The sequence below is a fragment of the Vicia villosa genome, linkage group LG1, assembly GCF_029867415.1.
Source record: "Vicia villosa cultivar HV-30 ecotype Madison, WI linkage group LG1, Vvil1.0, whole genome shotgun sequence".
Classification (NCBI taxonomy): Eukaryota; Viridiplantae; Streptophyta; class Magnoliopsida; order Fabales; family Fabaceae; genus Vicia; species Vicia villosa.
In genome coordinates, this window is record NC_081180.1 from 129,233,796 (window position 1) to 129,260,719 (window position 26,924).

Genomic DNA, 26,924 nt, shown 5'->3' on the forward strand with positions numbered 1-26,924 from the left:
ACAACAAAATTGAGCGGTTCCATTAAAAAAAAAAATGCCGCTTTGCCCTCGTATATCATAAACAAGTTAGAGTCTCACTGAACTGAACGCAGCGTGGGAGTTGTTCGTCGGCGGCCATTAACACTCAGAGAGAGTTCCTCCAGGTTTTCCTCTTTCGCACCATTCATTACAATTTTCTTTTCATTTTGTTTCCGCAACCTGCGTGTTAAGTTAGTCTTAATCACATCATAGCGCCAAAGCAAAGAAGAAACACTTGCTTTGATAGTTGAAATCAATAATCATAATTCATAACACCAATTTCTTCCTTTGAATTTAGATTTGTATTTCGTTATGTATAATCAAATTCATAACCTATATTGTTGACCTTGAATCCTCGTTTATATTATCACTATTAGGATAGGGTTCCACAACAATTGCAGATTATTTTTTCTATGAATTGCGGACACCGAAAACACGACACTAACACTGACACGTTGAATATGTGTCGTTTTCAGACACCGATACTGACACAGACACATTTTTTCAGAGGTGTCAGTGTTACAGAGGTTTTTTTTTTGGGGTCAAATATGCTGATTAGAAATGATTTTTACTTGAGATTCCAAATAATATATCTTATCTTTTTGCAGCTTGAGAGATTGATTGCGTAAAAATTAAAGATGAGTTACACAGCTTCTTTCCAAACCAAGAGTTTCAACTTTCACTCTTGGAATGATCTGCATGAACTTAACAATCAAGGGAGTTGTGTTTTTGGCGCGACTTCTAATCTTAGCTCAAGGAAAAAGATGTCTATATTGCATCAGATTTCTCTCTTTTCTACTAATAGATGTTGCTCGTCTTGGAAAGGATTGCGGTGTAGAAGTTTAAATGCTACCGTTTTAAGTGATAGAGTGGATGGAGTTGGCCATGGGGTTTCTGGCTTTGAGAGTTATACTGGAAAAAGGAGAAAATCTAGTGAACGAGTGGATTCAGTTGAGTCTCTCAACTCTTCAACTTCGTCATCAAAGGGATTGTATGTTAGAAGTGATGAGACTGCCAACAATAAGACTCTTGAGACGCATTGCAATAATGGAAAGTTAACGGCTGCAGCAATAGTGGTTGAGACTATGGCACGAAAAAGCCAAATACCTCATTTTCCTTCTTGCACGAATTTGATACGAGGTTTAATCAATAATGGTTATGTAGACAAAGCTTGCAAAATCATGAATATAATGGTTATGTCTGGCGGTGTTCCTGATACAATTACATTCAACATGGTTATTGGAAGTCAATGTAAAAAAGGTAATTTGAAATCCGCTCTTGAATTGCTTGAAGATATGAGTTTGAGTGGATGCTTCCCAGATGCGATTACTTATAATACAATAATTCGTTGCATATTTGATAAAGGGGATTCTAATTTTGCGGTTAGTTTTTGGAAGGATCAGTTGAGAAAAGGGTTCCCTCCTTATTCGATGACCTATACACTCCTTATTGAGCTGGTTTGTAGACATTGTGGGGCTTCTCAAGCCCTTGAAGTATTGGAAGATATGGCAAAGGATTGTTGCTATCCCGATATCAATATGTACAATTTTCTTGTAAGTTTTAGTTCTAAACAAGGGAATTATAAAGATACTGCTTTGGTCATTTCCAATCTTTTATCCCGTGGGATGCAACCGGATGTTGTGACATACAATATGCTTATGCACTCTCTTAGTATCCATGGGCATTCAGATGTGGTTGACGATATTTTGAAGATTATGAATGAGACTTCCATTTCACCTTCAGTTTTTACTTACAATATTCTGTTGAGTAGTTCATGTAAATCTGGATTCCTGGATCGTTCCATAAGCTTATACATCAAAATGATTTCTGAGAACTGTTCACCAGACATTGTAACTTACAATACTCTTCTGAATGCGTTATGTATAGAAGGATTTATAGACGAGAGCATTCAATTACTTCGCTATTTGTCCGGTACTAACTGTCCTCCTGGATTGGTCACTTATAACATAGTAATTGATGGGTTGGCTAGAAAGAGATCTACAAAAGCAGCCCAAGAAATGTATGGGGAAATGGTGCAAAAAGGAATTCAACCAGATGCTATTACCCACCGTTCTTTGATAGGGGCTCTGTGCCGGGTATATCGATTTGAAGAAGCAGTGAAGCTATTGAAAGTGATGTATACAAAAAGACAAACGATTCAAAAGGATGTGTATAGATGTGTTATCCCAGGATTATGTAAGCAAAAGAAGCTTGATATCGCGATTCAAGCTCTAGAATTAATGGTGAAATGTCCATGCAAGCCGAATGGAAAAATATATTATTCTTTAATTAAGTCTCTTGCTAATGGGGGTATGGTAAAAGAGGCTAGCGTTTTGCATCAGAAGTTGATCGAATGGAAGATTCTAAAAGAGGACTCGTTTGATTTAGTTTGAGTTCACACTTAGATTGTCCAAATCCAATACTTCTTCTAGCCATGTACTAACTATGCATTCATATCAGGTGATTATTTTAATCCTTTTTGTTTGTTTTATTATAAATGTGTGATTATAATCCTCTCCTATTTTGTATCATCCAGTTTCTTGTTTCTGAGTTGTTAGTCATATGGTCAATGTAATAATGACTGTCTTCACAAAGGTTTCTATCTTTGTTTCATGTTGTTTTAATTTTTCAACAATGTTCAGTAGTTTGTGATATTTAGCGGGAGAGTTGAACTCATAACCTCTTCATCGCATCAACCCATGTCTCTTCCTTCAAACCAAACCCTATTTGCTGTATACTACCTCTAAATAAAGGCGTGTCAGTGTGAGGGTCGTATTCGGGGTGTCCGTGCTTCATAGGCCGTATAACTCATTGTTATTTCGGTGTTGTGACTTTTGTAGTTATTCTAACTAAAAAACATGTAATTCTAATGACTAAATAAGGTCTGTGCTTCTAGTTCATTTTATTTTTCATTTTGGTGCAACTAGTGTTATATTTTTAACAATAAAAAATTCTGTCTTGTAACAAAAGTTACCTCTTGTTGTCTCCTACCTTGTTCTGGTTTCTTCCAAGTTGTAATGTTTTTTTTATCATATATGTTGGTAGTTGTTTTTTCATTCATGTAATGCATCATTATATCTCTATTTGTCGTTTTCTTTATTGAATACTGGAAGAAACATTGTAGCTTCCATGTTGAAGGTTGACTGACTTTACTTTGCTTTTGTCGATTTCAGGAAAGATCGCTGGATTGGGTACTCAATTAGGTATTGTGATTTCCAACCACATCAGTTAATATAAAATTGAGATGGAGTAAAGGTTGACATACTTAGCTTCATTGCTACTCACTCACTGGCTATTTGTAGTGTCAATTTAATCTTCTTTAATCTTCACATCTGCAGATTCTCAGAGGCCTCCAATATTTGAAGTTGACATTTTTGTTGGTTTTGGTAGTTTAGGTTCATCTATATTGACTTCTTATGGTGTTACTATGCTGTTACTATGATATGTGTAGGTTGAATAGAAGAAACACAAATGGAGATATTGGTTTAAAATTGAAACTATGCTTCTTGTGATTCATCTATTCTAGTAGAAGATTAGATGCTAATGCAACATGTATTCATATTTTCTAAATAGACCATCGAATAAAGGTTCTAGCACGCATAACAATACTTTTATGTTTTTTTAGTAGTGTTATTTTGTCCCAAACCAACTTATAATTTTGTTTTTTTGTTAATGTTATTTTGGTGCAGGGACTTTAATAATTATTATAAATATATTAAAAAAAATCTAGCAATGACTAGTTTTTGTGCTCTTAGTTATTTTTGTTATTATGCAACAAATTTTATATTTTCACCAACAAAAATGTTGTTATTATTATGAATACATTACTTATTACTTATGTTTTGAGCTTCTATTTTTTTTACTGGAACAAATTCATATCATTTCATAATGTAACTGTTGTTCAATACAAATAGAAATGGAATGAATAAACATACGCCTAGACTAAGAATAGAAATGGAATGAATAAACATACGCCCAGACTATCAAGCACCTTATTAGCATTATCAACTCTATCAGCTTTACATAACCCACTTATAACTGCATTATAAGCGAAAACATCAGGCTCACCATGCTTTTCCAAAATCTCAATAACTTGAATAGCTTTTTCGATGTTCTTTGAATTGAAAAAACCCTTTTTATCAAACTTGTGCCAAGAATAACATCATCTTACAAACATATACAACTAAAAATTTAATATGCAGTACATGTTCCTATAGAGCTAAAAAATTACTGTTGAGTGTCATCAACCAGAGAAATGAACATAAACTGAGTGAATACTTCAATACAAATGCATGGGACCAGTAAGTTAGATTATGATTCACTTGCAATGCAAGAGCAGAGCCTCACCATGTTTTACCCCACCTACGATTTTACCATAACATACAATGGACCAAGATACACACCGCAGACCCGTAGTACAAATGGATCACCAAATTAAAACTTTCCATATTCTATCAAATATTATATGCTCCAGTAATGTATCATAGCCAGAAAAGAATCATTAGTGTATTCAAGCTTTCAAGTGTTTCAGGATCTTCAGCCCCACAGGGAGTTGAAAAACAGATACAAACCAACCCAAATTAACTTTTAAGATTTGCATTTACCAAATACATTTGTCCACTCATTGATGGTTTAATGCCCCTTTTAATGATAGATTACATGCGGTATGGGAATCAGCAATATAAAGTTAGCCTGCGCCTCTTATACATAATGCACATTAGTAGTGTGTAAATAACAAAAATGAAAGGAAAAAAAAATGGATTAACAGGTACTCAGCTTTGAGGAAGATGCAGCTCGATCTGAGCCAATCATGGATTTGATATAGAATTCACCTGCTTTGTATGATGAACTTACCATGGGCCCAAATGCCACATATCGAAATCTCTATCACATACAAAGTAGAATTAGTCAATCATTCATAGCACATGATCAAGTTATGATTACTGCTACAGGAAGTGTTTAATAATTAATATATTCGAGCTTTTCTAAAAAATCAACATGATGCAGGATGCAACAATTACAAAGGATGCAACAAAACTATGACAACTTTGGATGCTAACCATTTCCATGCCCTTGATCAGGGACAGGTAAATCATCACGCTCAACACTTTTACGCACAGCGGAATAAGATGAAGATGGAAGAAGAGAGGGAAAGTTAGAACTAATTTTTACTCAATTGAAAAACGATTACAAGAATGATTCTACACTGTTCCCACGCTACTAAAAATTACAAAGCAAATGCAATATATATATATATATATATATATATATATATATATATATATATATATATATATATATATATATATATATATATATATATATATATATATATATATATATATATCAATTTTATGCCCATGAAGTTACTTCATTCTGATACTGCAAGCTCTTTGTGCGCATCAATCGCATGAAACGTTTTGTTCAAACCTTTGAATGAATCTTTCGATATAGCACCCATGTTAACAAGTGAGTTAGCCAACTCCATCGCATCATTTCGCCATCCTCCAAACCCAATCCCTTGAATCAACAATCTGTAGGTTGTTTCATTTGGCAAGCATCCTCTCTGATTCATAGCAGCAAGCACCTCAATAGCATCTATGACTCTTTGCGCCTTGCACAATCCAAGAATAACAGCATTGTAATTAATAACAGTAGGCTGAAACTTGCGACTCTCCATCATGTCAACCAGCAACTCAATTGCCTGATCCATCAATCCATCTCTGCACAAGTAAGAAATAAGTGAATTATAGATGAACTCATCAGGATCAATGCCTTTGCTTAACATCTCCAAAATCATCCGTAACGCTCCAATTTTATTGCCGCTGCTCCACAGTGCACCAAACAATATATGATAAGAAATTGCATTTGGAGGACAACCCACTTTACCGAGCTTCTCAAAGATGTTCAAAGCCTCACCAGCTTGTCCACTGTTACGCAGAGAAGCCAAGATCAAGTTATAGCAATCAATATCAGGCAAACGACCATCTGATATCATGTTATCCAAATACTCTATAGCCAAATTTACTTTTCCTTCTTTGCAAAAAGCAGAAATCAACGTGTTGTATGTCACAGAATCCGGCTCACAACCTTTATCCGACATATCCGATATCAAACTCTTCCCCGCTTCCCATTTCCCTTCATTCAAAAGACTCTTCAACAGAATATTATAAGTATATGCATCAGGTCGAAGCCCTCTCGACAACATCTCATCAAAAAGCTTCATAGCTTCATCAATACTCCTCCCACAAAGATTCCCAATAAGAATAGTATAAGTAACAACATCAGGAGCCAAACCTCTCTTCTTCATATTCTTCAATACACTCTCAGCCTCACCAATTTTACCAGCACGACAAAGCGAGCCAATCAACGTGTTGTATGTCACAGAACTCGGCTCACAACCTTTATCCAACATATCCGACATCAAACTCTTCCCTGCTTCCCATTTCCCTTCATTCAAAAGACTCTTCAACAGAATAGTATAAGTAACAACATCAGGAGCCAAACCTCTCTTCTTCATATTCTTCAATACATTCTCAGCCTCGCCAGTTTTACCAACACGACAAAGCGAGCCAATCAACATGTTGTATGTCACAGAACTCGGCTCACAACCTTTATCCAACATATCCGACATCAAACTCTTTCCCGCTTCCCATTTCCCTTCATTCAAAAGACTCTTCAACAGAATAGTATAAGTATATGCATCAGGTCGAAGCCCTCTCGACAACATCTCATCAAAAAGCTTCATAGCTTCATCAATACTCCTCCCACAAAGATTCCCAATAAGAATAGTATAAGTAACAACATCAGGAGCCAAACCTCTCTTTTTCATTCTATCAAGCACCTTATTGGCAGCATCAACTCTATCAGATTTACAAAACCCGTTTATAACAGCATTATAAGCAAAAACATCAGGCTCACCGTGCTTCTCCAAAATCTCCAAAACCTGAATAGCTTTCTCGATTTTCTTAGAAATGAAAAAACCCTTAGGCTATGTTTGGGAGTTTGGAGGGGAAGGGAGGGGAGGGCTTTAGAAAATAGGAAGAATGGGGTGAAAAGAATAAAAAGATTTTGGGTAGGAGGGTTTTGGAGGATTTGATTTTATTCATAACACCAAAAACCCCATAAAATGGGGGAACTCAAAAATTGTATTGAAGGAGGGTTTTGTAGGGTTTTGGAGGGCTTAACTAAATTTTGCAAATATCGTTTAGGTTGTTATACTATTTTGAAAATTAAAAATTTTGTAATGATAATGAGTCTTTTATCATTCTAAACAAAATCATTTTTTCAAAAAATGTCAAATATTTTTCTATATTATTTTAAAAATTCGATTTCGGAAGCCTTCCCCTCTCCTTCCCTCCAAACTCCCAAACATAGCCTTAATCAATTTTGTGCAGAGAACAACAGCAGGATTATAACCCCTATTAACCATTTGCTGAAGTAAGTAGAGAGACTCATCGTACTTACCTGATTTGCATGACCTGTCGAGAGCTTTCATTAAATTGGTGTCTCGAAAATGGTAATTTTGATCAAGTTTGGGCCTTGTTTCATTGACCCTGAATCGTTCTTGGTTGATTCTTGTTCTTCGGTTGTTGGTGTTGCCTTCGTTTAGAAGTGGGGTTGAGGAAGTGACGAAGTTGGGGTTTGAATGGCGAGAAGTGCGGTTTGGATGGTTTCTGAAATTGAGAGTGTGTGACAAGAATTCAGTTGAAAATGTTGTCATTGATGATGTTGTCGGTGGTTGTTGCGGTTGTAGTCGGAGATTCATGGGATGAGTTTGGACGAAATGTAGTGTCTCAGAATGGATAAGGGAAACTGAGCTTTGAAATCCAACACAAATGAATTAAGACCTTAATTAATACCTTAATCTACTATAAAACTAATACTAAACAATTGACCAATACACTAAAATTCTTTTTCACTACAAATTGGACTTTTACGTAATTAACAAATTAACCATACACTTTTAATTTGGACTAATAAGAGCATGACAAGTGGTACATTATGTCAAAGAAGCCAACACGTGTCTATTTATTATTGGCCACATTTCTATTTTCAAAATCATTCCTCACTTCTTCCTCCTCACTTTCGTTCTCTCTCTCGTCTTCTCTTTTCTCACTTTTCCCTCTTTTCTTTGAAACCCTAATCTGCCGCCGAGTCACCAAAATTCAAGCAAAGCAAGAACTGAAAAAGGGAACCAGAAATGGCATTAGGGTTACGAATCACCTGGCGGTGAACGGTGAAGAACTGATGTACGTTCAACCTGGCGTCGACAGAGAACGGGGAAGAACTAATGCACGTTCATCCTGGCGTCGACAGAGAACGGTGAAGAACTGATGCACATTCAACCTGGCGTCGACATAGCCTCGCCAATTTTCCTCGCGAATCACCTTACACTCTCTACATTACAACCAAGTAAGTAAAACTATGACACATTCACTCATTCATTCAGATTTGTAAATCACGATTCTTGCGGTTGTTTATTTTTGTTGTTCTTGGTTTTACAGAAACGTGATATGGGTTAGTGATGTTGATAAATCTAAAGGATACACTATTGATTTCTTATCGATTTATCTTCATGGTGTTTTTCCGACGAGGTTATTGATTTATGATACAATCCTCCTCTTTTTTATTTGCTTCAAGTCAATGAATAACAAATTTTATCCATTTTTGGTTAGTATTAACGTTTTTTTTTCCTGATGCAGTAGGTTTTGTATGAACCGAAATTATCGTAAGCTTCTTGAATGCATTAGACTGATGTTGCATGGTTTTGATTGAATTGCAGGTGCTGGACTGACATTGTTCATTAAATTGATGTTGCAGAGTACAATTCTTGTCAGCATTGAGATGGAGCAATTTTCTCATGTCTCAAGCTATGTTAGCAAGGCATAACTGGGAACAAATGCTCTTGACCTGATAATGATTTCTGTGTCGCGGGATTGGCAAATCTAAAGGCCAAAAATTATAAGCTTGCTACTTCAAAGGTCTTCTCCTTTTCTCTCTTTTTGACTAATTCTGCTCACAATGTTTAAGAATGATCAAGATAGAAATCATAGAAAATGTAGATCTGCTAGGTTTCAGAAGCTTGAGTATGGTATATGACTTCATAATGGTTTTGCAAATTGCTTTATGATTACTGATGCATTGTTAAACAAAATGAAAGCAAGATTGTTTAACAGTTTTATATTGTTTTGGTGTATTTTGTCATAGGATTTTCTTCTGCGAGCGGGAGTATAATTTATACTATTCTTCCGGTTCTTTTTATAAACTTAACAAGTATTCCTTGGAAATTTTAATTTTGGTTTCTCCCCAACTAACACAGTCATGTTTATTAATTTTGCAGATTATAATAACAGGTGTTGGTTGGAGCAGCCCTCATAGATAAAACTGAAAGGAAGTCTCTGCTTTTGGTTAATTCAAAGCCCCTACTGTTGTTGTATTTCACAACCATACTCATTTAAATTCTAAATTCTTTTAAATTTAAAATTGATCTATTCTTTTTTCTTATACTATTCTATTCAATCATTGAATTTATTAGGAGTTATACTATTGCTATGTATATATTAATAGTTGTTTATGGCAAATTGAATTAGCCAATTATGTCACGATAATAGTGATAATTCTATTCAATTGCAGTTGTATCGTATCACTTCTTTCTTTAATCATAGTTCTTGTATTTTATCAAATTAATCTAAAAAATTTGTAATGCGTATCAAAATTCCCGTGTTCATGCAGAACTGGCTCTCTGCGGGTGGTGGCCGCACCTTTTTTCAGGTGTGAACTAAATGTGGAGTTCGAAAAGAGAAAAAAAGACATTGTATATAGATGCAAGCAGTTTGATAATGTCCAAGATTCGGTACTGCAATTTGATTGTGACTCAACTATGATAAAAAAATGGCGCCTTGATGAAGATAATGGATTTAGTGTAAAGTAGGGAGGTTTTGTCTGTCCTGATTTTAAGAATTGTCACCATCATGATAGTCGGTTCTGCTATGAATTGTGTGGTTCTGCTGTGAGTTGTGTGGTTGTTGTTACTGTGGTATTATGCTCAAAGGGATGGATGGAGAGTTCAGTCCCAACATATTGTTACCAGATCTCATGAATAATGTCGTAGGACTGGGTGGGAGGTGCATAAATTATTGCTGTCATAAGGTCTGGAGCTGATGTATGCTGGTGGTTTTGGTTGTTGCGAGCTTGGATGGGGAGACTGCATCGTAGTTGTGTCACACTTAAAATCTGTAGATCTCTTTGGTGTTGTTCCCTGCCTATTGAGGAAAGCCCTCTACCTTAAGCATGATTTTTGGACTTTTATGGAATAAATTTCTACTATATCTGGAATAAATTTCTACTAGATCTTTTTGGACTTTTATGATTTTTACAAAAGGAACTTCAAACAAAAGGAAATACACTTATTAATGTATTTGAAACGATTACTATATCTGGTTCCCTTTCTAATATTTTATTTGTTATATACTGTAACACCCCATACATACATTGCCTAGGATATACGTATATGGCATTAAAATGGTACTCGAAAATTCATAAACATAAGCTGCGGAATAGATAATGTATAAGTACAAGTACAAAAGCCCAAACTGTCATGGCCAAAATACATGAGTTCCAACTGGTACAAATACATATCCATAGTACAAAAGATGGAAATACAAAAGATCATAAACTACGACAGAACACATCGCCAAGAAACATCGACTCGAAGCTAAGCCATCTTACCCTTGCCTCGATCCTGCCTCGAACCACCTGTAAAAAGAATAATTGGAATGGGGTGAGATTACTAAATCTCAGTGAGTCTCCCTATCTTACGCGTTCACTCAGTTCTACAGGGAACATGCAATCAACGAATTCACCGAGAATCCGGGTTACCTCACGGCTAGGTACAAGTACAAACAAGGTACACCATCATTGGAAGTCTCATAACTTATCCAATATGGCCACAAGGATAATCACATAGTCAAAACCACCGTATGCAAACCCGTACCCATGTACGAGGAATCCAGGAGTAAGTTACAGCCCGCTCATTAGGCTACGCAATCCACACCCTCGGTGAGTTACACCCGTACATCGCATCAAGAGACTTGCACATGCACACCGCAAGACCTATCAGATTCACTTCCTAAATGGATTCCATCCGAGATGAGTTACAGCCGCGACATTGCCTAAATGGCGTCCGACCCCATCATTGTCTATACGCCGATGTGTTAACGGCTAGTGCAAATACGCCATCTTGACAATACGAGCCCACCGGGCGAAAGCCTAGTGACCTTGCCTACGTGGCATCACTAGAGGTGAATCGAAGGTAATATTGCCTACATGGCATTACCTCTCCACCATACCAAGCACGCAGATGTGTTAACGGCTAGTGGAGAAACGACCTATAAGACCTCCACATGCACATCGCAATGATAGCTCAGGTGTGTAGAACATACCGAGAACGCCAATGTGTTAACGGCTAGTGGAGAAACGCCCTTGAAGACCTCCACATGCACATTGCAACGGTATTAAGTGTTCTAAGCGATTTACCCCCTAATAGCCTAGGCCCACTCCGATTCAGGCATACCACAACACAATCAAGCCACACAGGCAAAGCGTCTCCGAACGTTCAACCGGAACGAACGAGAATAACAATGATCACATCATAACACAATCAATAATTGCATATCTCAAATATACATGCATACAAGTAAGATGGTGATCATATCATAGTCTCATACACTTAAAACATGTACTGGCATATCATACAAGTTGTAAGAGGCCTTCGATTCCGATACAAAGCGAAAATGCACTCTTATGGGGGAATTATCAATTCTGTATCAGACTAGTTCGCTACAGCGAACTTCTGTTCGCTACAGCGAACTCAAACAGAAGCTAAACTTCTTCAAATCCAGGTCAGTTCGCTACAGCGAACTCCAGCAAAGCCCCGATTCGCTACAGCGAAGGAAAGTTCGCTACAGCGAATAAATCAATTTAACTCCCAGGTTTATTCGCTACACAGTTCGCTACAGCGAATCATTCGCTACAGCGAAAGAAAGTTCGCTGCAGCGAACTCTACAAAACAGCAAAAACGCAGAAACGCATTTGGGGTCCCCAAGCCCCAAATTTCAACATGCAGCCATTGTTAATCAAATAATAAGCTATGGTAAACATACATATACTCATTATTACCAGAATGGAGGGTTAAACATGCATTTGTAGGATCATTCAAGCAATTACTCTCAAAATCCTTAACCCCAAAAATGGCATAAACCCAATATAAAACCCAAGGTCTCTATCTATGAGACTCACCTTGAAGAGGAGCAGTAGGAGCTGCGAAAATCAGAAGAAAAAGATGAAGATTGCTGAATCAATGGAGCATGAAAGGTTGATGATGAAGTTGTGATGTGGGTCTTCCTCCTCTTCCTTCTTGTTTTCACGTTTCCTTCCTCTTCTTCTCCCAAAATTCTGTTTGTTACCAAAATGATCAAAGACAACACAAGCCAAACACTCCTTTAGGCCTTAGTTAATGACCAAAACAACCTCCAACTAGATTCTATTTACCATGATGCCACTTAGTTACAATCCAACTAAATGCAATTCTTATTATTAAATCTCTTGAAATAAAATAAGGATATTACATTCTCCCCCCCTTAAATAGAATTCGTCCTCGAATTCGAAAACTTACCAGAACAGGTGAGGATACAACTCCCGCATCTCTGATTCGAGCTCCCAAGTGGCTTCGTCAGGACGCGACTCTTCCCATAACACCTTCACAAGAGGTATCTCTTTGCTTCTCAACGACTTACTAGCATACTCCAAAATACGACACGGATTCGGTTGGAAGGAAAGATCTGGCTCTACTTCAATCGTATCTGGTAGAATAGGATGAAATGAATCCGGCACAAACTTCCGCATCTGAGATACATGGAAAATGTCATGCAGCCCGGATAGTGAAGGAGGCAACGCTAACTGGTATGCGACTTCACCTACCCGTCTCATGATTTGATAAGGTCCTACGTATCTCGGGCTAAGCTTGCGCGTCTTAAACGGTCATTTCAACCTCAACCTCGGAGTCACCTTCAAGAACACATGATCTCCTACATCAAACTCCAACGGTCTCCTTCGTTTGTCCGCATAACTCTTCTGTCGATCTTGAGCTTGTTTCATCTTATCTCGGATCATCTTAACCTTTTCTGTGGTTTCTTGAATTATCTCCGGTCCAAGGATTCCCTTCTCACCAACTTCAGACCAACACAACGGTGATCGACACTTTCTCCCATACAAGGCTTCATATGGGGCCATACCGATACTCGCATGATAACTGTTGTTATATGCAAATTCTATCAAAGGTAAGTTATCTTTCCAACTTCCACCAATTTCCAAGATACATGCCCTTAGCATATCCTCAATGGTTTGAATAGTCCTTTCTGTTTGTCCATCTGTCTGGGGGTGGTTAGAAGTGCTCAAATTCAGATCTGTACCCATCTCTTGGTGAAAAGCTTTCCAAAATCGGGAAGTGAACTTCGGATCCCTATCTGACACAATGCTAGATGGTACACCATGCAATCTCACAATCTCCACTACAAAAAGCCTCGCAAGGTGAGAAACCTTGTGAGTTGTCTTAACCGGTAAGAAATGCGCGGACTTAGTCAAACGATCCACTATCACCCATATCGAGTCATGCCCGCCTAATACCCGTGGTAGTCCCACAATGAAGTCCATGGATATACTGTCCCATTTCCAAACAGGAATATCCAATGGTTGCAACATACCACCGGGACTTTGGTGCTCTATCTTCACTTGTTGACAAATCACGCACTGCTCTACATAATCAGTCACATCTCTCTTCATACCAGGCCACCAAAAATTCCATTTCAAGTCTTGATACATCTTGGTCGATCCGGGGTGGATGGTGAATTTGCTCTTGTGAGCCTCGTCCAGAATCAACCTCTTTAACTCCGCGTCATTTGGCACACACATCCTCCGTCCAAAAAGAATGAGTCCATCAGATGTACGAACGAAATCTGGAAGGTTCGCTTTATCCTGCAATTCTACATCATTCCACTGTGCTTGACGGATCTTTTCCCGCAACTCATTCTCAATACACAAGTTACTTATCAACACACCTGTTGGTGCCCACTCGAATTGTAAATCCAGATTTCTGAACTTCTCCATAAGGCCAAATTCCAACCTCATCAGCTCTGCAACCTTAATCTCCTTACTACTCAAGGCATCCGCTACCTTATTAGCTTTACCGGGATGGTACTTCAAATCAAAGTCAAAGTCCTTCAAGTACTCCATCCATCTCCTTTGACGCATGTTAAGTTCCTTTTGATCAAAGAGATACTTCAAACTCTTGTGATCACTAAACATCTCAAAGTGAACTCCATACAAATAATGTCGCCACACCTTGAGCGCGAACACAATTGTAGCGAGTTCGAGGTCATGAGTAGGATAATTCTCTTCATGAGATTTCAACTGTCTGGATGCATAAGCTACAATCTGTCCATCTTGCATCAACACTCCACCCAAGCCTTTCTTAGAAGCATCACAGAACACTTCGTAAGATCGGTTTGGATCAGGAATCACCAACACTGGAGCAGTAGTCAATTTCTCCTTGAGTTTCTGAAAACTCTTCTCACATTCTGAATTCCATTCGAATGAAACTTCCTTCCTTGTAAGCCTGGTCAAAGGTAATGCTAGCTTGGAAAAGCCCATAATGAACCTCCGATAGTAACCTGCCAAGCCTAGGAAACTACGGACCTCAGTTGCATTCTTGGGTCGTTCCCAATTTATCACTGCTTCTACCTTTGAAGGGTCTACAGCTACGCCGCCGCCAGATATGACATGTCAAAGAAACTTAACTTCGGACATCCATAACTCACACTTACTAAACTTCGCAAACAACTGCTTTTCTCTGAGAACCGACAACACAATCCTCAAATGCTCCATGTGCTCTTCGATAGTCCGAGAGTATATCAATATGTCGTCTATAAAGATTACCACGAACTGATCCAAATATGGTTGAAACACCCGGTTCATGTAATCCATAAAGACAGCAGGAGCATTGGTTACCCCGAATGGCATAACCAAGAACTCATAATGACCGTATCTCGTCCTAAAAGCGGTCTTAGATACATCCGAACTCTTAACCCGAATCTGATGATATCCCGACCTGAGGTCAATCTTCGAGAACACACAGGCTCCTTTCAATTGATCTAGAAGGTCATCAATCCGCGGTAGAGGGTACTTGTTCTTTATAGTTACCTTGTTCAGCTGACGATAGTCGATGCACAAACGCATACTACCATCCTTCTTCTTCACTAACAAGACTGGAGCTCCCCATGGAGAAACACTAGGACGAATGAAGTGTTTCGCCAACAAATCTTCTAGCTGACTCTTCAACTCTCTTAGCTCTGCAGGAGACATCCTATAAGGAGCGATCGAAACTGGAGCGGTACCCGGAACAAGATCAATAGAGAATTCAACTTCCCTTTCCGGCGGAAGAGAAGTAACATCCTCAGGAAATACATCGGAAAATTCACACACAACCGGAATCTCCAATACACTCTTCTTGTCCTTGGAGTCCGACGTAAGAACCAAAAGGAAAGACTTCTCTTGAGCAAAAAGGTAATTGATCATGTTAATTGTACCTTCAAGAAGATGTTCAATGGCATCGGTTGGTGTAGTCTCCTCAGCAGGAATGAAGATAGCCTTCTCTTTACAACCGATGTAAACCGAGTTAGCTGACAACCAGTCCATACCAAGTACTACATCGATCTTCTTAAGAGGTAGACAAATGAGATCAATCACGAACCTACGACCATTGAAGGTAATAGAACACTCCTTGCAAATTTCTCGAGCTTCTACTACATCGTCCGTAGCCGACGAGATAATCATAGGATTAGGAAGAAGACTCGTCTCAAAACCAAGCCTCCGCACACAAGGATAAGAAATAAAAGAATGTGTTGCTCCACAATCAACTAGCACAAACAAGGGCTGATCATTAACATAACACGTACCAGCAACAAGATTAGTGTTTCCTTGGGCCTTCCTAGCGTCCAAGGTGTAAACACGACCTCTAGTCTTCTCGGGAGCATTCGGGGAAGTACAATCCCTCGCGTAATGCCCTGGCTGGTCACAACGGTAACATCTCCCAGAGTCTAGCTTGCAATTCCCAAAGTGATTTCCTTTGCATCTAACACAGCGGGGAGGCTTGAAGGATAGAAAAACACTTAGAAAGGGGGGGATTGAATAAGTGTGACTTTAAATCTTGGACGATAAAAATAAATTGCACAATTATTTTTATCCTGGTTCGCTGTTAACGAAGCTACTCCAGTCCACCCCCGCAGAGATGATTTACCTCAACTGAGGATTTAATCCACTAATCGCACGGATTACAATGGTTTTCCACTTAGTCCACGACTAAGTCTTCCAGAGTCTTCTGATCACACACTGATCACTCCAGGAACAACTGCTTAGTTCACTCCTAAGACTTTCTCTAGAGTCTACTGATCAACCTGATCACTCTAGTTACAAACTGCTCAGCCAACTGCCAAGACTTCCTAGAGTATACTGATCACACGATCACTCTAGTTCCTTACAACTTAATGTAATCAATTCTAAGAGTTTACAAATGCTTCTTAAAAGCGATAATCACAACTGTGATATTTCTCTTACAGTTTAAGCTTAATCTCACTAATATATTACAACAGCAATGTAGTGAGCTTTGATGATGATGAAGATTCTGAGTTTTGATTTGAACAATGTTTCAGCAAGTTAATTTGAATTGACTTTATTCAGGATCGTTAACCTTGCTTCTCATCAGAACTTCATATTTATAGGCGTTGAGAAGATGACCGTTGAGTGCATTTAATGCTTTGCGTGTTCCGTACAGCATTGCATTTAATGTTATACGCTTTTGTCAACTACCTCGAGCCTTGTTCACGCTGTGTCTACTGACGTTGCCTTTAGTAGCTTTAACGTTCCTTTTGTCAGTCAGCGTAGTCTGCCACGTGTACTTCCTTCTGATCTGATGTTTGTGAATACGACGTTTGAATATCATCAGAGTCAAACAGCTTGGTGCATAGCATCTTCTGATCTTCTGATCTTGAAGTGCTTCTGTTGCGTGATACCATCTTCTGATCTTCAGTGCTTCTGATCTCATGTTCTTCTGATGCTTCCATAGACCCATGTTCTGATTCTGCTTCGACCATCTTCTGATGTCTTGCCAGACCATGTTCTGATGTTGCATGCTGAACCATTTGAGACACATCTTCTGAGCGCTGAATTATGCGTACTCTTTATATATTTCCTGAAAGGGAAATTGCATTGGATTAGAGTACCATATTATCTTTAAGCAAAATTCATATTATTGTTATCATCAAAACTAAGATAATTGATAAGAACAAATCTTGTTCTAACAATCTCCCCCTTTTTGATGATGACAAAAACATATATAAATGATATGAATTTGCGATCAGAAAGAGTAGACGGCAAAAGACAAATTACACAGCTATAGCATAAGCATATGAATATGTCTCCCCCTGAGATTAACAATCTCCCCCTGAGATAAATAATCTCCCCCTGAAATAAATACTCGAAGAACTTTAATAAAATACTTCCCTGATTATTTCGGTAGAGACGATCATATAAGCTTCTGCCTTCAGAGAATTCATAGCTTCTGACTTCTGCTTCCATTGGACAGCTTCAGAACTTGAATTTCTTTAGATCCTTAGAACACTCACAGCTTCTGATTCCTGCTTCCATCGTGGACAGCTTCAGAACTTGAATTTCTTTGATCTTCAGAACATTCACAGCTTCTGACTTCTGCTTCCATTCAGGACAGCTTCAGAACTTGAATTTCTTTGATCTTCAGAACATTCACAGCTTCTGATTTCTGCTTCCATTCAGGATAGCTTCAGAACTTGAGTTTTCTGGATCTTTTTAGAACATTCACATCTTCTGATTTCTGCTTCCCTCGGATAGCTTCAGAACTTTGAATGTCTACCAACATCACTTCATGCTAGATTTGTATCAGAACATTGTTGAATGTACCAGAGCATCATCAGAGCATCTCTACATCCTGAAATGTTACAGAACAAAAACTAAACGACAAAAGTCAGCATGAACGAGTTAGAACATAAAATGTATGTTTGAACACATTATATGTATCAGAGCCATATAGGCTGAAATAATGTATCAGAGCAAATAATGTATCAAAGCCATAACATTATATGTATCAAAGCAAATAGAATTTTGTCAGAACAGGATAGACAATGATATTAAAATTCTATTATCAGTGCTTCTGATTCATTCTTCTTTCTTGCTTCTGATCTCTGAAGCTTGACAGCACTCAGCTTGCTTCAGTTTCCAAGAGCTTATTCCTTTTACAGAATAACGCTTCTTATGGTTTTGCTTCTAGTGTTTGCTTCTGAAGATTCACTTCACTTCTTTGTACCTGCAAAACACTTAAACCATGTAGAACTTGCAGTTCTTGTTAGAGAATGTGTGGGAGCCTTTACCCAGCAACTGATAGATTTAATCAAATCATTTATCATTTATCTTCTCCCCCTTTTTGTCATAACATCAAAAAGAATATTAAAAAAGGTTCAGATGTATAAAACGACAAATAGAGACACTTGAATGTAAAAGCAAAGAAACTTTTTCATTGATAATCAAAAAAGTTTACAAGACCGGAATGCAGGAAAACAGATGCAACAAGGAAGGGAAACAACAAAGACCAAAAGACTAAGATCCTAGCCTACGCAAAATCCGCGCCAGAACATCATGAATCCCGTCAGTGCTTGTAGCTTGCCTTGTCATGAAGGAACGAAACTCAGCATTGGCTGCTTCTTGCGCGTCCAAACGAGAAGCCAGCATAGCTTGATTCTGATGAAGAGTTTCCAAGGTCTCCATCAGAGCTGAGGTTTCACCAGAAGAAGAAGCACCAGTATTTCTGCCCAGAGGGACAGCAATCTCAGCAGGGTGATCTTCTGGAAGATCTTCAGCTTGTGCATACTCCATTTCCTCATCTGAGTCTGACTCAGAAGGAGCCTTGGCATATTCTGGTTCAGGCAGCTCAGAAGTTCCATCTTCCAATGCTTGAAGAATAGCTGCTAGGTTTGTTGGAGGAGTAGGACCAGCAACTTCAGCACGATAAACCACTACTGGAAAGATCATGAGAGGTGCTTTTTCAGAAGGGTTCATTCGGAACCAGTTGAACAGCCACTGAAAATCTCCAGTCAGCACAGGAAACCAGAGCGCAGAAGACAGGGGTTTCCACACCACGATATCTCTGCAGAGATTTTCTTCTTCCAACTCATCTGCAGGTATCTTCTCTTCAAGAACGCTTCTGTTCCTAATGAGACAGTGGTGGCTGCTTTCACCCACTTCCAACAGACGACCACGAGGACCAGGAGCTTCAGACAAGATCCTTCTCTTAGTGTCAGTAGCCTTCACCAGAAAGTCCTGAAGAAAGGTATCCCAGAGGTTGCTCATAGCATACATATCCAGATGGTTAAGGTAGGCAGCACCCAGGATCTCCAACCAGCCGTTTACATCAGAATGTAAACGCTCCAGAGAGGATTGAGTAGAAGGGGTTGGAGGGATTATGGTGAATCTGAAGTCTGGACGAACAATACTATAGGGATTAGGTGTTCTGGTGGGAAAAGGGTGTGAGAGAGGTGAAGAAATATCGGATGGAAGGGTTGAAGGAGAGGAGATATCAGATGGTGAAGAAGGTGGTTCTGAGAGGATGAATGAGGAGGAAGAGGTGGTGGAGGTCTTTGAAGAGGAGGTTGATTGAGGGGAACCGTCAAGGGGTTGATACACTTTGAGAGGGTCATAGGAGATCCTAACTCTTTTAGGTTTGGTTTCAGGTTCAGCAGATGCCTTTCTCTTTTGTTTCCTATCATTGTCTTGATTCCCAGAGCTTGACGATGGATTCATGAAGAATTTTCAGATATTGGAAACAGCTAGGGTTTATGATATGAAAAGAGAGAGAGAGACGAAAAAGAAACCGAATGCAGAGAGAGAAATATGAGAGGGAAAAGAGACGTTTGAAGAGTATAAAAAGAAAACTGAAAGAGAGTAAATGATGAAAAGCATTTAATGTTACGTGACTTGAGGAGAGATAATAATGACAAAAGATGTGATTTGCACAGTTACCTAAGTAGACGTCCCCTCAACTGCACGCACGCTTGTCCAGAAATAGTGAACACGTGTTTACCATCTGGATAGCCAGTTATAGTTGTCTTGCTTTTAAAGAGATTCTGAATCAACTTAGACAATAAAACGTTAGTAATAACTGAATCACAATTTCTAATTGATTTCAACCAGAACTTCTTATAAAAGTAATTTCATTTCAGAAGATACTTATATATAAGAGTATCTTATCTTCTCATTTTGGGCTTGTTTCTGAAGATCTATTTTGTCCCGATTATATTAAATCCATCTGGTCTAGGAACAAGATCCCAAACATCATTCCTTGTGAACTGATTCAGTTCTTCTTGCATAGCAATTATCCAGTCTGGATCTTCTAGAGCATGATCAACAGAAGTTGGCTCGATCAAAGATACAAGACCTAATTGACAGTCTGCATTGTTCTTAAGGAATGCTCTTGTTCTGATTGGATCATCCTTCTTTCCAAGAATGACATCTTCTGAATGACCAGAGATGAGTCTGGATGATCTTCTGACAGATGGTTCTTCAGAAATACTTAGATCCTCCAGAGAAGCTGATACTTGATCTTCCGATTCTTTGCTTCTGAGAGGTTCTGCTTCTGATGCGTTGCTTCTTGGCTCAACAACTTCTGATATGTCAATATCACAATCTGCAAAATTATCAAACTGCTTTGGTTTTTCAGAACCAAGCTTATCATCAAACCTGATATTGATTGATTCTTCTACAACCAATGTTTCAGTATTGTATACTCTGTAGCCTTTTGAGCGTTCAGAATATCCAAGAAGAAAACATTTTTGTGCTTTGGAATCAAACTTACCAAGATGATCTTTAGTGATCAGAATAAAGCATACACATCCAAAAGGATGGAAATATGAAATGTTGGGCTTTCTATTCTTCCACAATTCATAGGGAGTCTTATTTAGAATAGGTCTGATAGAGATTCTATTCTGAATATAGCATGCAGTGTTTATTGCTTCTGCCCAGAAATGCTTAGCCATATTGGTTTCATTGATCATGGTTCTGGCCATTTCTTGCAGAGTCCTATTCTTTCGTTCTACAACCCCATTTTGCTGTGGAGTTCTAGGACAAGAGAAATCATGGGCAATACCATTTTCTTTGAAGAACTCTTCAAAGGATCTGTTCTCAAATTCACCACCATGATCACTTCTGACCTTTATGATTTTACACTCTTTTTCAGATTGAATCTGAATGCAGAAATCAAAGAACACTGAATGAGTCTCATCCTTGTGTTTCAAGAATTTTACCCAAGTCCAGCGGCTATAATCATCTACGATGACTAATCCATATTTCTTCCCTCTGACAGATGCTGTTTTGACTGGTCCAAACAGATCAATGTGCAAGAGTTCTAATGACCTTGAGGTAGAAACAACATTTTTAGACTTGAATGCAGGTTTGGAGAACTTGCCCTTCTGACATGCTTCACAAAGAGCATCTAATTGGAATTTCAGATTAGGGAGTCCTCTGACAAGATTCAGTTTGTTAATCTGAGAGATCTTTCTCAAACTAGCATGACCTAATCTCCTGTGCCAGACCCACTGCTCTTCAGAAACAGACATAAGACAAGTCACCTTCTGACTCATAAGATCTTGCAGATCTGTCTTATAAATGTTGTTCTTCCTCTTGCCTGTAAATAGGATTGAGCCATCCTTCTGATTTACAGCCTTGAAAGACTCTTGATTAAAGATTATATCATAACCGTTGTCACTCAATTGACTGATAGATAAAAGATTATGTGTTAATCCTTCTACAAGAAGTACATTAGAGATGGAAGGAGAGTTACCAGACTTTATAGTTCCAGAGCCAATTATCTTGCCCTTCTGATCTCCTCCGAACTTGACTTCTCCTCCAGACTTAAGCACCAGGTCTTGGAACATAGACCTTCTTCCTGTCATGTGTCGCGAGCATCCAGAATCCAGGTACCATGACATGTTGTGCTTTGTCCTTCTTGCAGCCAAGGATATCTGCAATAGGAATAATCTTATCCTTAGGTACCCACATTTTCTTGGGTCCTTTCTTGTTAGATTTTCTCAAGTTCTGATTGAACTTGGGTTTTACATTATAAGCAATAGGAGGAACATCATGATAATTTTTAATATGAGTTTCATGATATTTCCTAGGTTGTGTCACATGCTTCTTAGTGTGTGTAATGTGAAAACTTTGTGCATGTGAAGTGTGCCTAATATCATGAGAGTGGCCATACTTGAACTGATCATACAATGGCTTGTATGTGAGTTTCATTTCATCAACGGGTTCAAGTTTGTATGGGGTTTCACCCTCATAACCAATGCCAACTCTTTTGTTTCCAGATACGGCATATATCATAGAAGCTAGCTGACTTCTGCCAATACTTCTAGATAAGAACTTCCTGAAACTTAAATCATATTCTTTCAGAATATGGTTTAGACTGGGAGTGGATTTTTCTGAATCAGAAGGAGATCCAACATTATTGGATAGTTTTAAAAGTTTTTCTTTTAATTCAGAATTTTCCAATTCAAGCCTCTTTGTTTCAAATTCAAATAGCTTTTTCAGCTTTTTGTATTTAATACAAATCTGAGACTTGGATTCCAGAAGTTCAGTTAATCCGGAAACTAACTCATCTCTAGTAAGTTCAGAAAATACCTCTTCAGAATCTGATTCTGATGTAGATTCTGATTCGTCATCTTCTGTCGCCATCAGCGCACAGTTGGCCTGCTCATCTTCCGAATCATCTTCTGACTCATCCCAGGTTGCCATAAGACCTTTCTTCTTATGAAACTTCTTCTTGGGATTCTCCTTCTGAAGATTTGGACATTCATTCCTGAAGTGTCCTGGTTCATTGCATTCATAGCACATGACCTTCTTCTTGTCAGATCTTCTTTCATCAGAAGATTCTCCATGTTCAAATCTCTTTGAACTTCTGAAGCCTCTGAACTTCCTTTGCTTGGTCTTCCAGAGTTGATTTAGCCTTCTGGAAATCATGGACAGTTCATCTTCTTCTTCAGATTCTGATTCTTCAGGATCTTCTTCTTTGGCCTGAAAAGCGTTAGTGCATTTCTTGATATTAGATTTTAATGCAATAGATTTACCTTTCTTTTGAGGCTCATTTGCATCCAGCTCAATCTCATGGCTTCTCAAGGCACTGATCAGCTCTTCCAGAGAAACTTCATTCAGATTCTTTGCAATCTTGAATGCAGTCACCATCGGACCCCATCTTCTGGGTAAGCTTCTGATGATCTTCTTTACATGATCAGCCTTGGTGTATCCTTTGTCAAGAACTCTCAATCCAGCAGTCAGAGTTTGAAATCTCGAAAACATCTTTTCAATGTCTTCATCATCCTCCATCTTGAAGGCTTCATATTTCTGGATTAAGGCTAGAGCTTTAGTCTCCTTGACTTGAGCATTTCCTTCATGAGTCATTTTCAAGGACTCATATATGTCATAGGCCGTTTCCCTGTTAGATATCTTCTCATACTCAGCATGAGAGATAGCATTCAGCAAAACAGTTCTGCATTTATGATGATTCCTGAAAAGCTTCTTTTGATCATCATTCATTTCTTGCCTTGACAGCTTTGCGCCACTGGCATTTACTGGATGTTTGTAACCATCCATCAGAAGATCCCATAGATCACCATCTAGACCCAGAAAGTAACTTTCCAGTTTATCTTTCCAGTATTCAAAGTTTTCACCATCAAATACCGGCGGTCTAGTATAACCATTGTTACCGTTGTATTGCTCAGCAGAGCCAGATGTAGATGTAGTCTTTTCACTTTCATCAACCATCTTTTAAATGAAGCGTTTTTCTCTTCCTGAATCTTTTCTAAACACGGTTAAGTGCTTGCACCTTAGAATCGGCGCTCTGATACCAATTGAAGGATAGAAAAACACTTAGAAAGGGGGGGATTGAATAAGTGTGACTTTAAATCTTGGACGATAAAAATAAATTGCACAATTATTTTTATCCTGGTTCGCTGTTAACGAAGCTACTCCAGTCCACCCCGCAGAGATGATTTACCTCAACTGAGGATTTAATCCACTAATCGCACGGATTACAATGGTTTTCCACTTAGTCCACGACTAAGTCTTCCAGAGTCTTCTGATCACACACTGATCACTCCAGGAACAACTGCTTAGTTCACTCCTAAGACTTTCTCTAGAGTCTACTGATCAACCTGATCACTCTAGTTACAAACTGCTCAGCCAACTGCCAAGACTTCCTAGAGTATACTGATCACACGATCACTCTAGTTCCTTACAACTTAATGTAATCAATTCTAAGAGTTTACAAATGCTTCTTAAAAGCGATAATCACAACTGTGATATTTCTCTTACAGTTTAAGCTTAATCTCACTAATATATTACAACAGCAATGTAGTGAGCTTTGATGATGATGAAGATTCTGAGTTTTGATTTGAACAATGTTTCAGCAAGTTAATTTGAATTGACTTTATTCAGGATCGTTAACCTTGCTTCTCATCAGAACTTCATATTTATAGGCGTTGAGAAGATGACCGTTGAGTGCATTTAATGCTTTGCGTGTTCCGTACAGCATTGCATTTAATGTTATACGCTTTTGTCAACTACCTCGAGCCTTGTTCACGCTGTGTCTACTGACGTTGCCTTTAGTAGCTTTAACGTTCCTTTTGTCAGTCAGCGTAGTCTGCCACGTGTACTTCCTTCTGATCTGATGTTTGTGAATACGACGTTTGAATATCATCAGAGTCAAACAGCTTGGTGCATAGCATCTTCTGATCTTCTGATCTTGAAGTGCTTCTGTTGCGTGATACCATCTTCTGATCTTCAGTGCTTCTGATCTCATGTTCTTCTGATGCTTCCATAGACCCATGTTCTGATTCTGCTTCGACCATCTTCTGATGTCTTGCCAGACCATGTTCTGATGTTGCATGCTGAACCATTTGAGACACATCTTCTGAGCGCTGAATTATGCGTACTCTTTATATATTTCCTGAAAGGGAAATTGCATTGGATTAGAGTACCATATTATCTTTAAGCAAAATTCATATTATTGTTATCATCAAAACTAAGATAATTGATAAGAACAAATCTTGTTCTAACAAGGCTGAGTAGAACGATCTCCATAAACCTGCTTCTTCATGGCTGGAGAATTGCGGGGTTTCAAATGTTGCCCCGACCTTCCTTGTTCCCTACGAACCGACTTATTCTATTCTCTTTCATCTTGGACTCTCTTCAATGTGTTCTCGGCAACATAACATTGCCTCAAACACTCAGCATAGGTGGTAAACTCCCTTTGAGACACACTGTGCACAATATCAGCATTCAGCCCCATAAGGAACTGATCAATCTTCCACAACTCATCTGGTGCATATGCAGCTTGTCTGGAATAGGCAGCCATGTCCTCAAACTTCTCAGCATATTCAGATACCGACATGTTGCCTTGCTTGAAAGATTGAAATTCACGCTCCTTCAAAGCACGCACACTGTTGGGATAGTACTTCTCCAAGAAAGCTGTCTTGAAATGTTGCCAATCCTTTGGAATCCCTCGGTTAGTGAAATACGTAGACTCCGTATTCCACCATCTACCTGCTGGCCCCTTCATTTTCTGAGCAGCAAAAATCACCTTCTCTTCCTCTGTGCACTGAATAGCCTGGAATATCATCTCCATATCATATAGCCAATCATGCGCAATCACAGGGTCTAAGCCACCCAAGAACTCTGGCGGATCCATCCGAAAGAAAGCACGAAAGTCAGGCCCTGCTGCAGCCTGAGGAGTAGGAGCGGTTGGTTGTTGCCCTTGCATGCCTTGCATCATCTGCATCATCATCTGATTCTGTTGTTGCATCTGTTGCATTATCTGCACCCAAGGCACACCCGCATTCTCAGTTTCAGGCTCAGTCTCCACATTCCTTGTTCTGGGCCTTCCGGGACCTCTGCGTTGTTCAGCCATCTTCCTGTCTGTCCTACACACGGAATCAAGTTGATCAGGCTTAATGCCATAAGTAAGACATAAGGAATCGTGCCGATATTACACATATGAGGCAGAATTATGCTAACTTATGATGTTTCGTGGCAAGGTCGAGGTTCGACCTGCTCTGATACCAACTGTAACACCCCATACATACATTGCCTAGGATATACGTATATGGCATTAAAATGGTACTCGAAAATTCATAAACATAAGCTGCGGAATAGATAATGTATAAGTACAAGTACAAAAGCCCAAATTGTCATGGCCAAAATACATGAGTTCCAACTGGTACAAATACATATCCATAGTACAAAAGATGGAAATACAAAAGATCATAAACTACGACAGAACACATCGCCAAGAAACATCGACTCGAAGCTAAGCCATCTTACCCTTGCCTCGATCCTGCCTCGAACCACCTGTAAAAAGAATAATTGGAATGGGGTGAGATTACTAAATCTCAGTGAGTCTCCCTATCTTACGGGTTCACTCAGTTCTACAGGGAACATGCAATCAACGAATTCACCGAGAATCCGGGTTACCTCACGGCTAGGTACAAGTACAAACAAGGTACACCATCATTGGAAGTCCCATAACTTATCCAATATGGCCACAAGGATAATCACATAGTCAAAACCACCGTATGCAAACCCGTACCCATGTACGAGGAATCCAGGAGTAAGTTACAGCCCGCTCATTAGGCTACGCAATCCACACCCTCGGTGAGTTACACCCGTACATCGCATCAAGAGACTTGCACATGCACACCGCAAGACCTATCGGATTC

General features: G+C 38.9%; 4 protein-coding genes across 5 annotated transcripts; 1 reads left to right on the plus strand and 3 right to left on the minus strand.

Moving 5' to 3' along the window:
* On the plus strand, positions 1 to 3,696 carry LOC131644183 (pentatricopeptide repeat-containing protein At1g08610). Of its 2 annotated transcripts, XM_058914611.1 has the most exons (4): positions 1 to 143; positions 627 to 2,478; positions 3,192 to 3,221; positions 3,357 to 3,696. In XM_058914611.1, exon 2 carries the CDS (start codon positions 657 to 659, stop codon positions 2,409 to 2,411), a length of 1,755 nt encoding a protein of 584 aa, XP_058770594.1. In that variant the 5' UTR covers positions 1 to 143; positions 627 to 656; the 3' UTR covers positions 2,412 to 2,478; positions 3,192 to 3,221; positions 3,357 to 3,696. The 2 variants fall into 2 exon arrangements, with proteins under 2 accessions (XP_058770594.1, XP_058770593.1); XM_058914610.1 differs by having other exon boundaries at positions 3,192 to 3,696.
* Positions 3,697 to 4,974: 1,278 nt separating this feature from the next.
* On the minus strand, positions 4,975 to 7,847 carry LOC131644182 (pentatricopeptide repeat-containing protein At3g04760, chloroplastic-like). Its single transcript, XM_058914609.1, has 2 exons — positions 7,397 to 7,847; positions 4,975 to 7,003 (listed from the first exon to the last, which is right to left on the minus strand). Exons 1-2 carry the CDS (start codon positions 7,784 to 7,786, stop codon positions 5,390 to 5,392), a joined length of 2,004 nt encoding a protein of 667 aa, XP_058770592.1. The 5' UTR covers positions 7,787 to 7,847; the 3' UTR covers positions 4,975 to 5,389.
* Positions 7,848 to 14,859: 7,012 nt separating this feature from the next.
* LOC131653873 (uncharacterized) lies at positions 14,860 to 15,909 on the minus strand. Its single transcript, XM_058924196.1, has 2 exons — positions 15,541 to 15,909; positions 14,860 to 15,168 (listed from the first exon to the last, which is right to left on the minus strand). The coding sequence occupies exons 1-2, from the start codon at positions 15,907 to 15,909 to the stop codon at positions 14,860 to 14,862; spliced, it is 678 nt and encodes a 225-aa protein (XP_058780179.1).
* A 9,463-nt stretch (positions 15,910 to 25,372) lies between these two features.
* LOC131653881 (uncharacterized) lies at positions 25,373 to 25,978 on the minus strand. The gene has a single exon (XM_058924206.1). It carries the CDS (start codon positions 25,976 to 25,978, stop codon positions 25,373 to 25,375), a length of 606 nt encoding a protein of 201 aa, XP_058780189.1.
* Between the last annotated feature and the right edge of the window lie 946 nt (positions 25,979 to 26,924).

Coding starts and splice junctions, on each gene's coding strand:
- LOC131644183 (XM_058914610.1), top strand. CDS start 657: ATGAGTTACACAGCTTCTTTCCAAACCAAGAGTTTCAACTTTCACTCT.
- LOC131644182 (XM_058914609.1), bottom strand. CDS start 7,786: ATGAATCTCCGACTACAACCGCAACAACCACCGACAACATCATCAATG. Junction 7,004..7,396: donor TCTGCACAAAATTGATTAAG/GCTATGTTTGGG, acceptor ACATAGCCTAAG/GGTTTTTTCATTTCTAAGAA.
- LOC131653873 (XM_058924196.1), bottom strand. CDS start 15,909: ATGATTATCTCGTCGGCTACGGACGATGTAGTAGAAGCTCGAGAAATT. Junction 15,169..15,540: donor TTGTGTGTGAATTTTCCGAT/GTATTTCCTGAG, acceptor GGATATCATCAG/ATTCGGGTTAAGAGTTCGGA.
- LOC131653881 (XM_058924206.1), bottom strand. CDS start 25,978: ATGCAAGGCATGCAAGGGCAACAACCAACCGCTCCTACTCCTCAGGCT.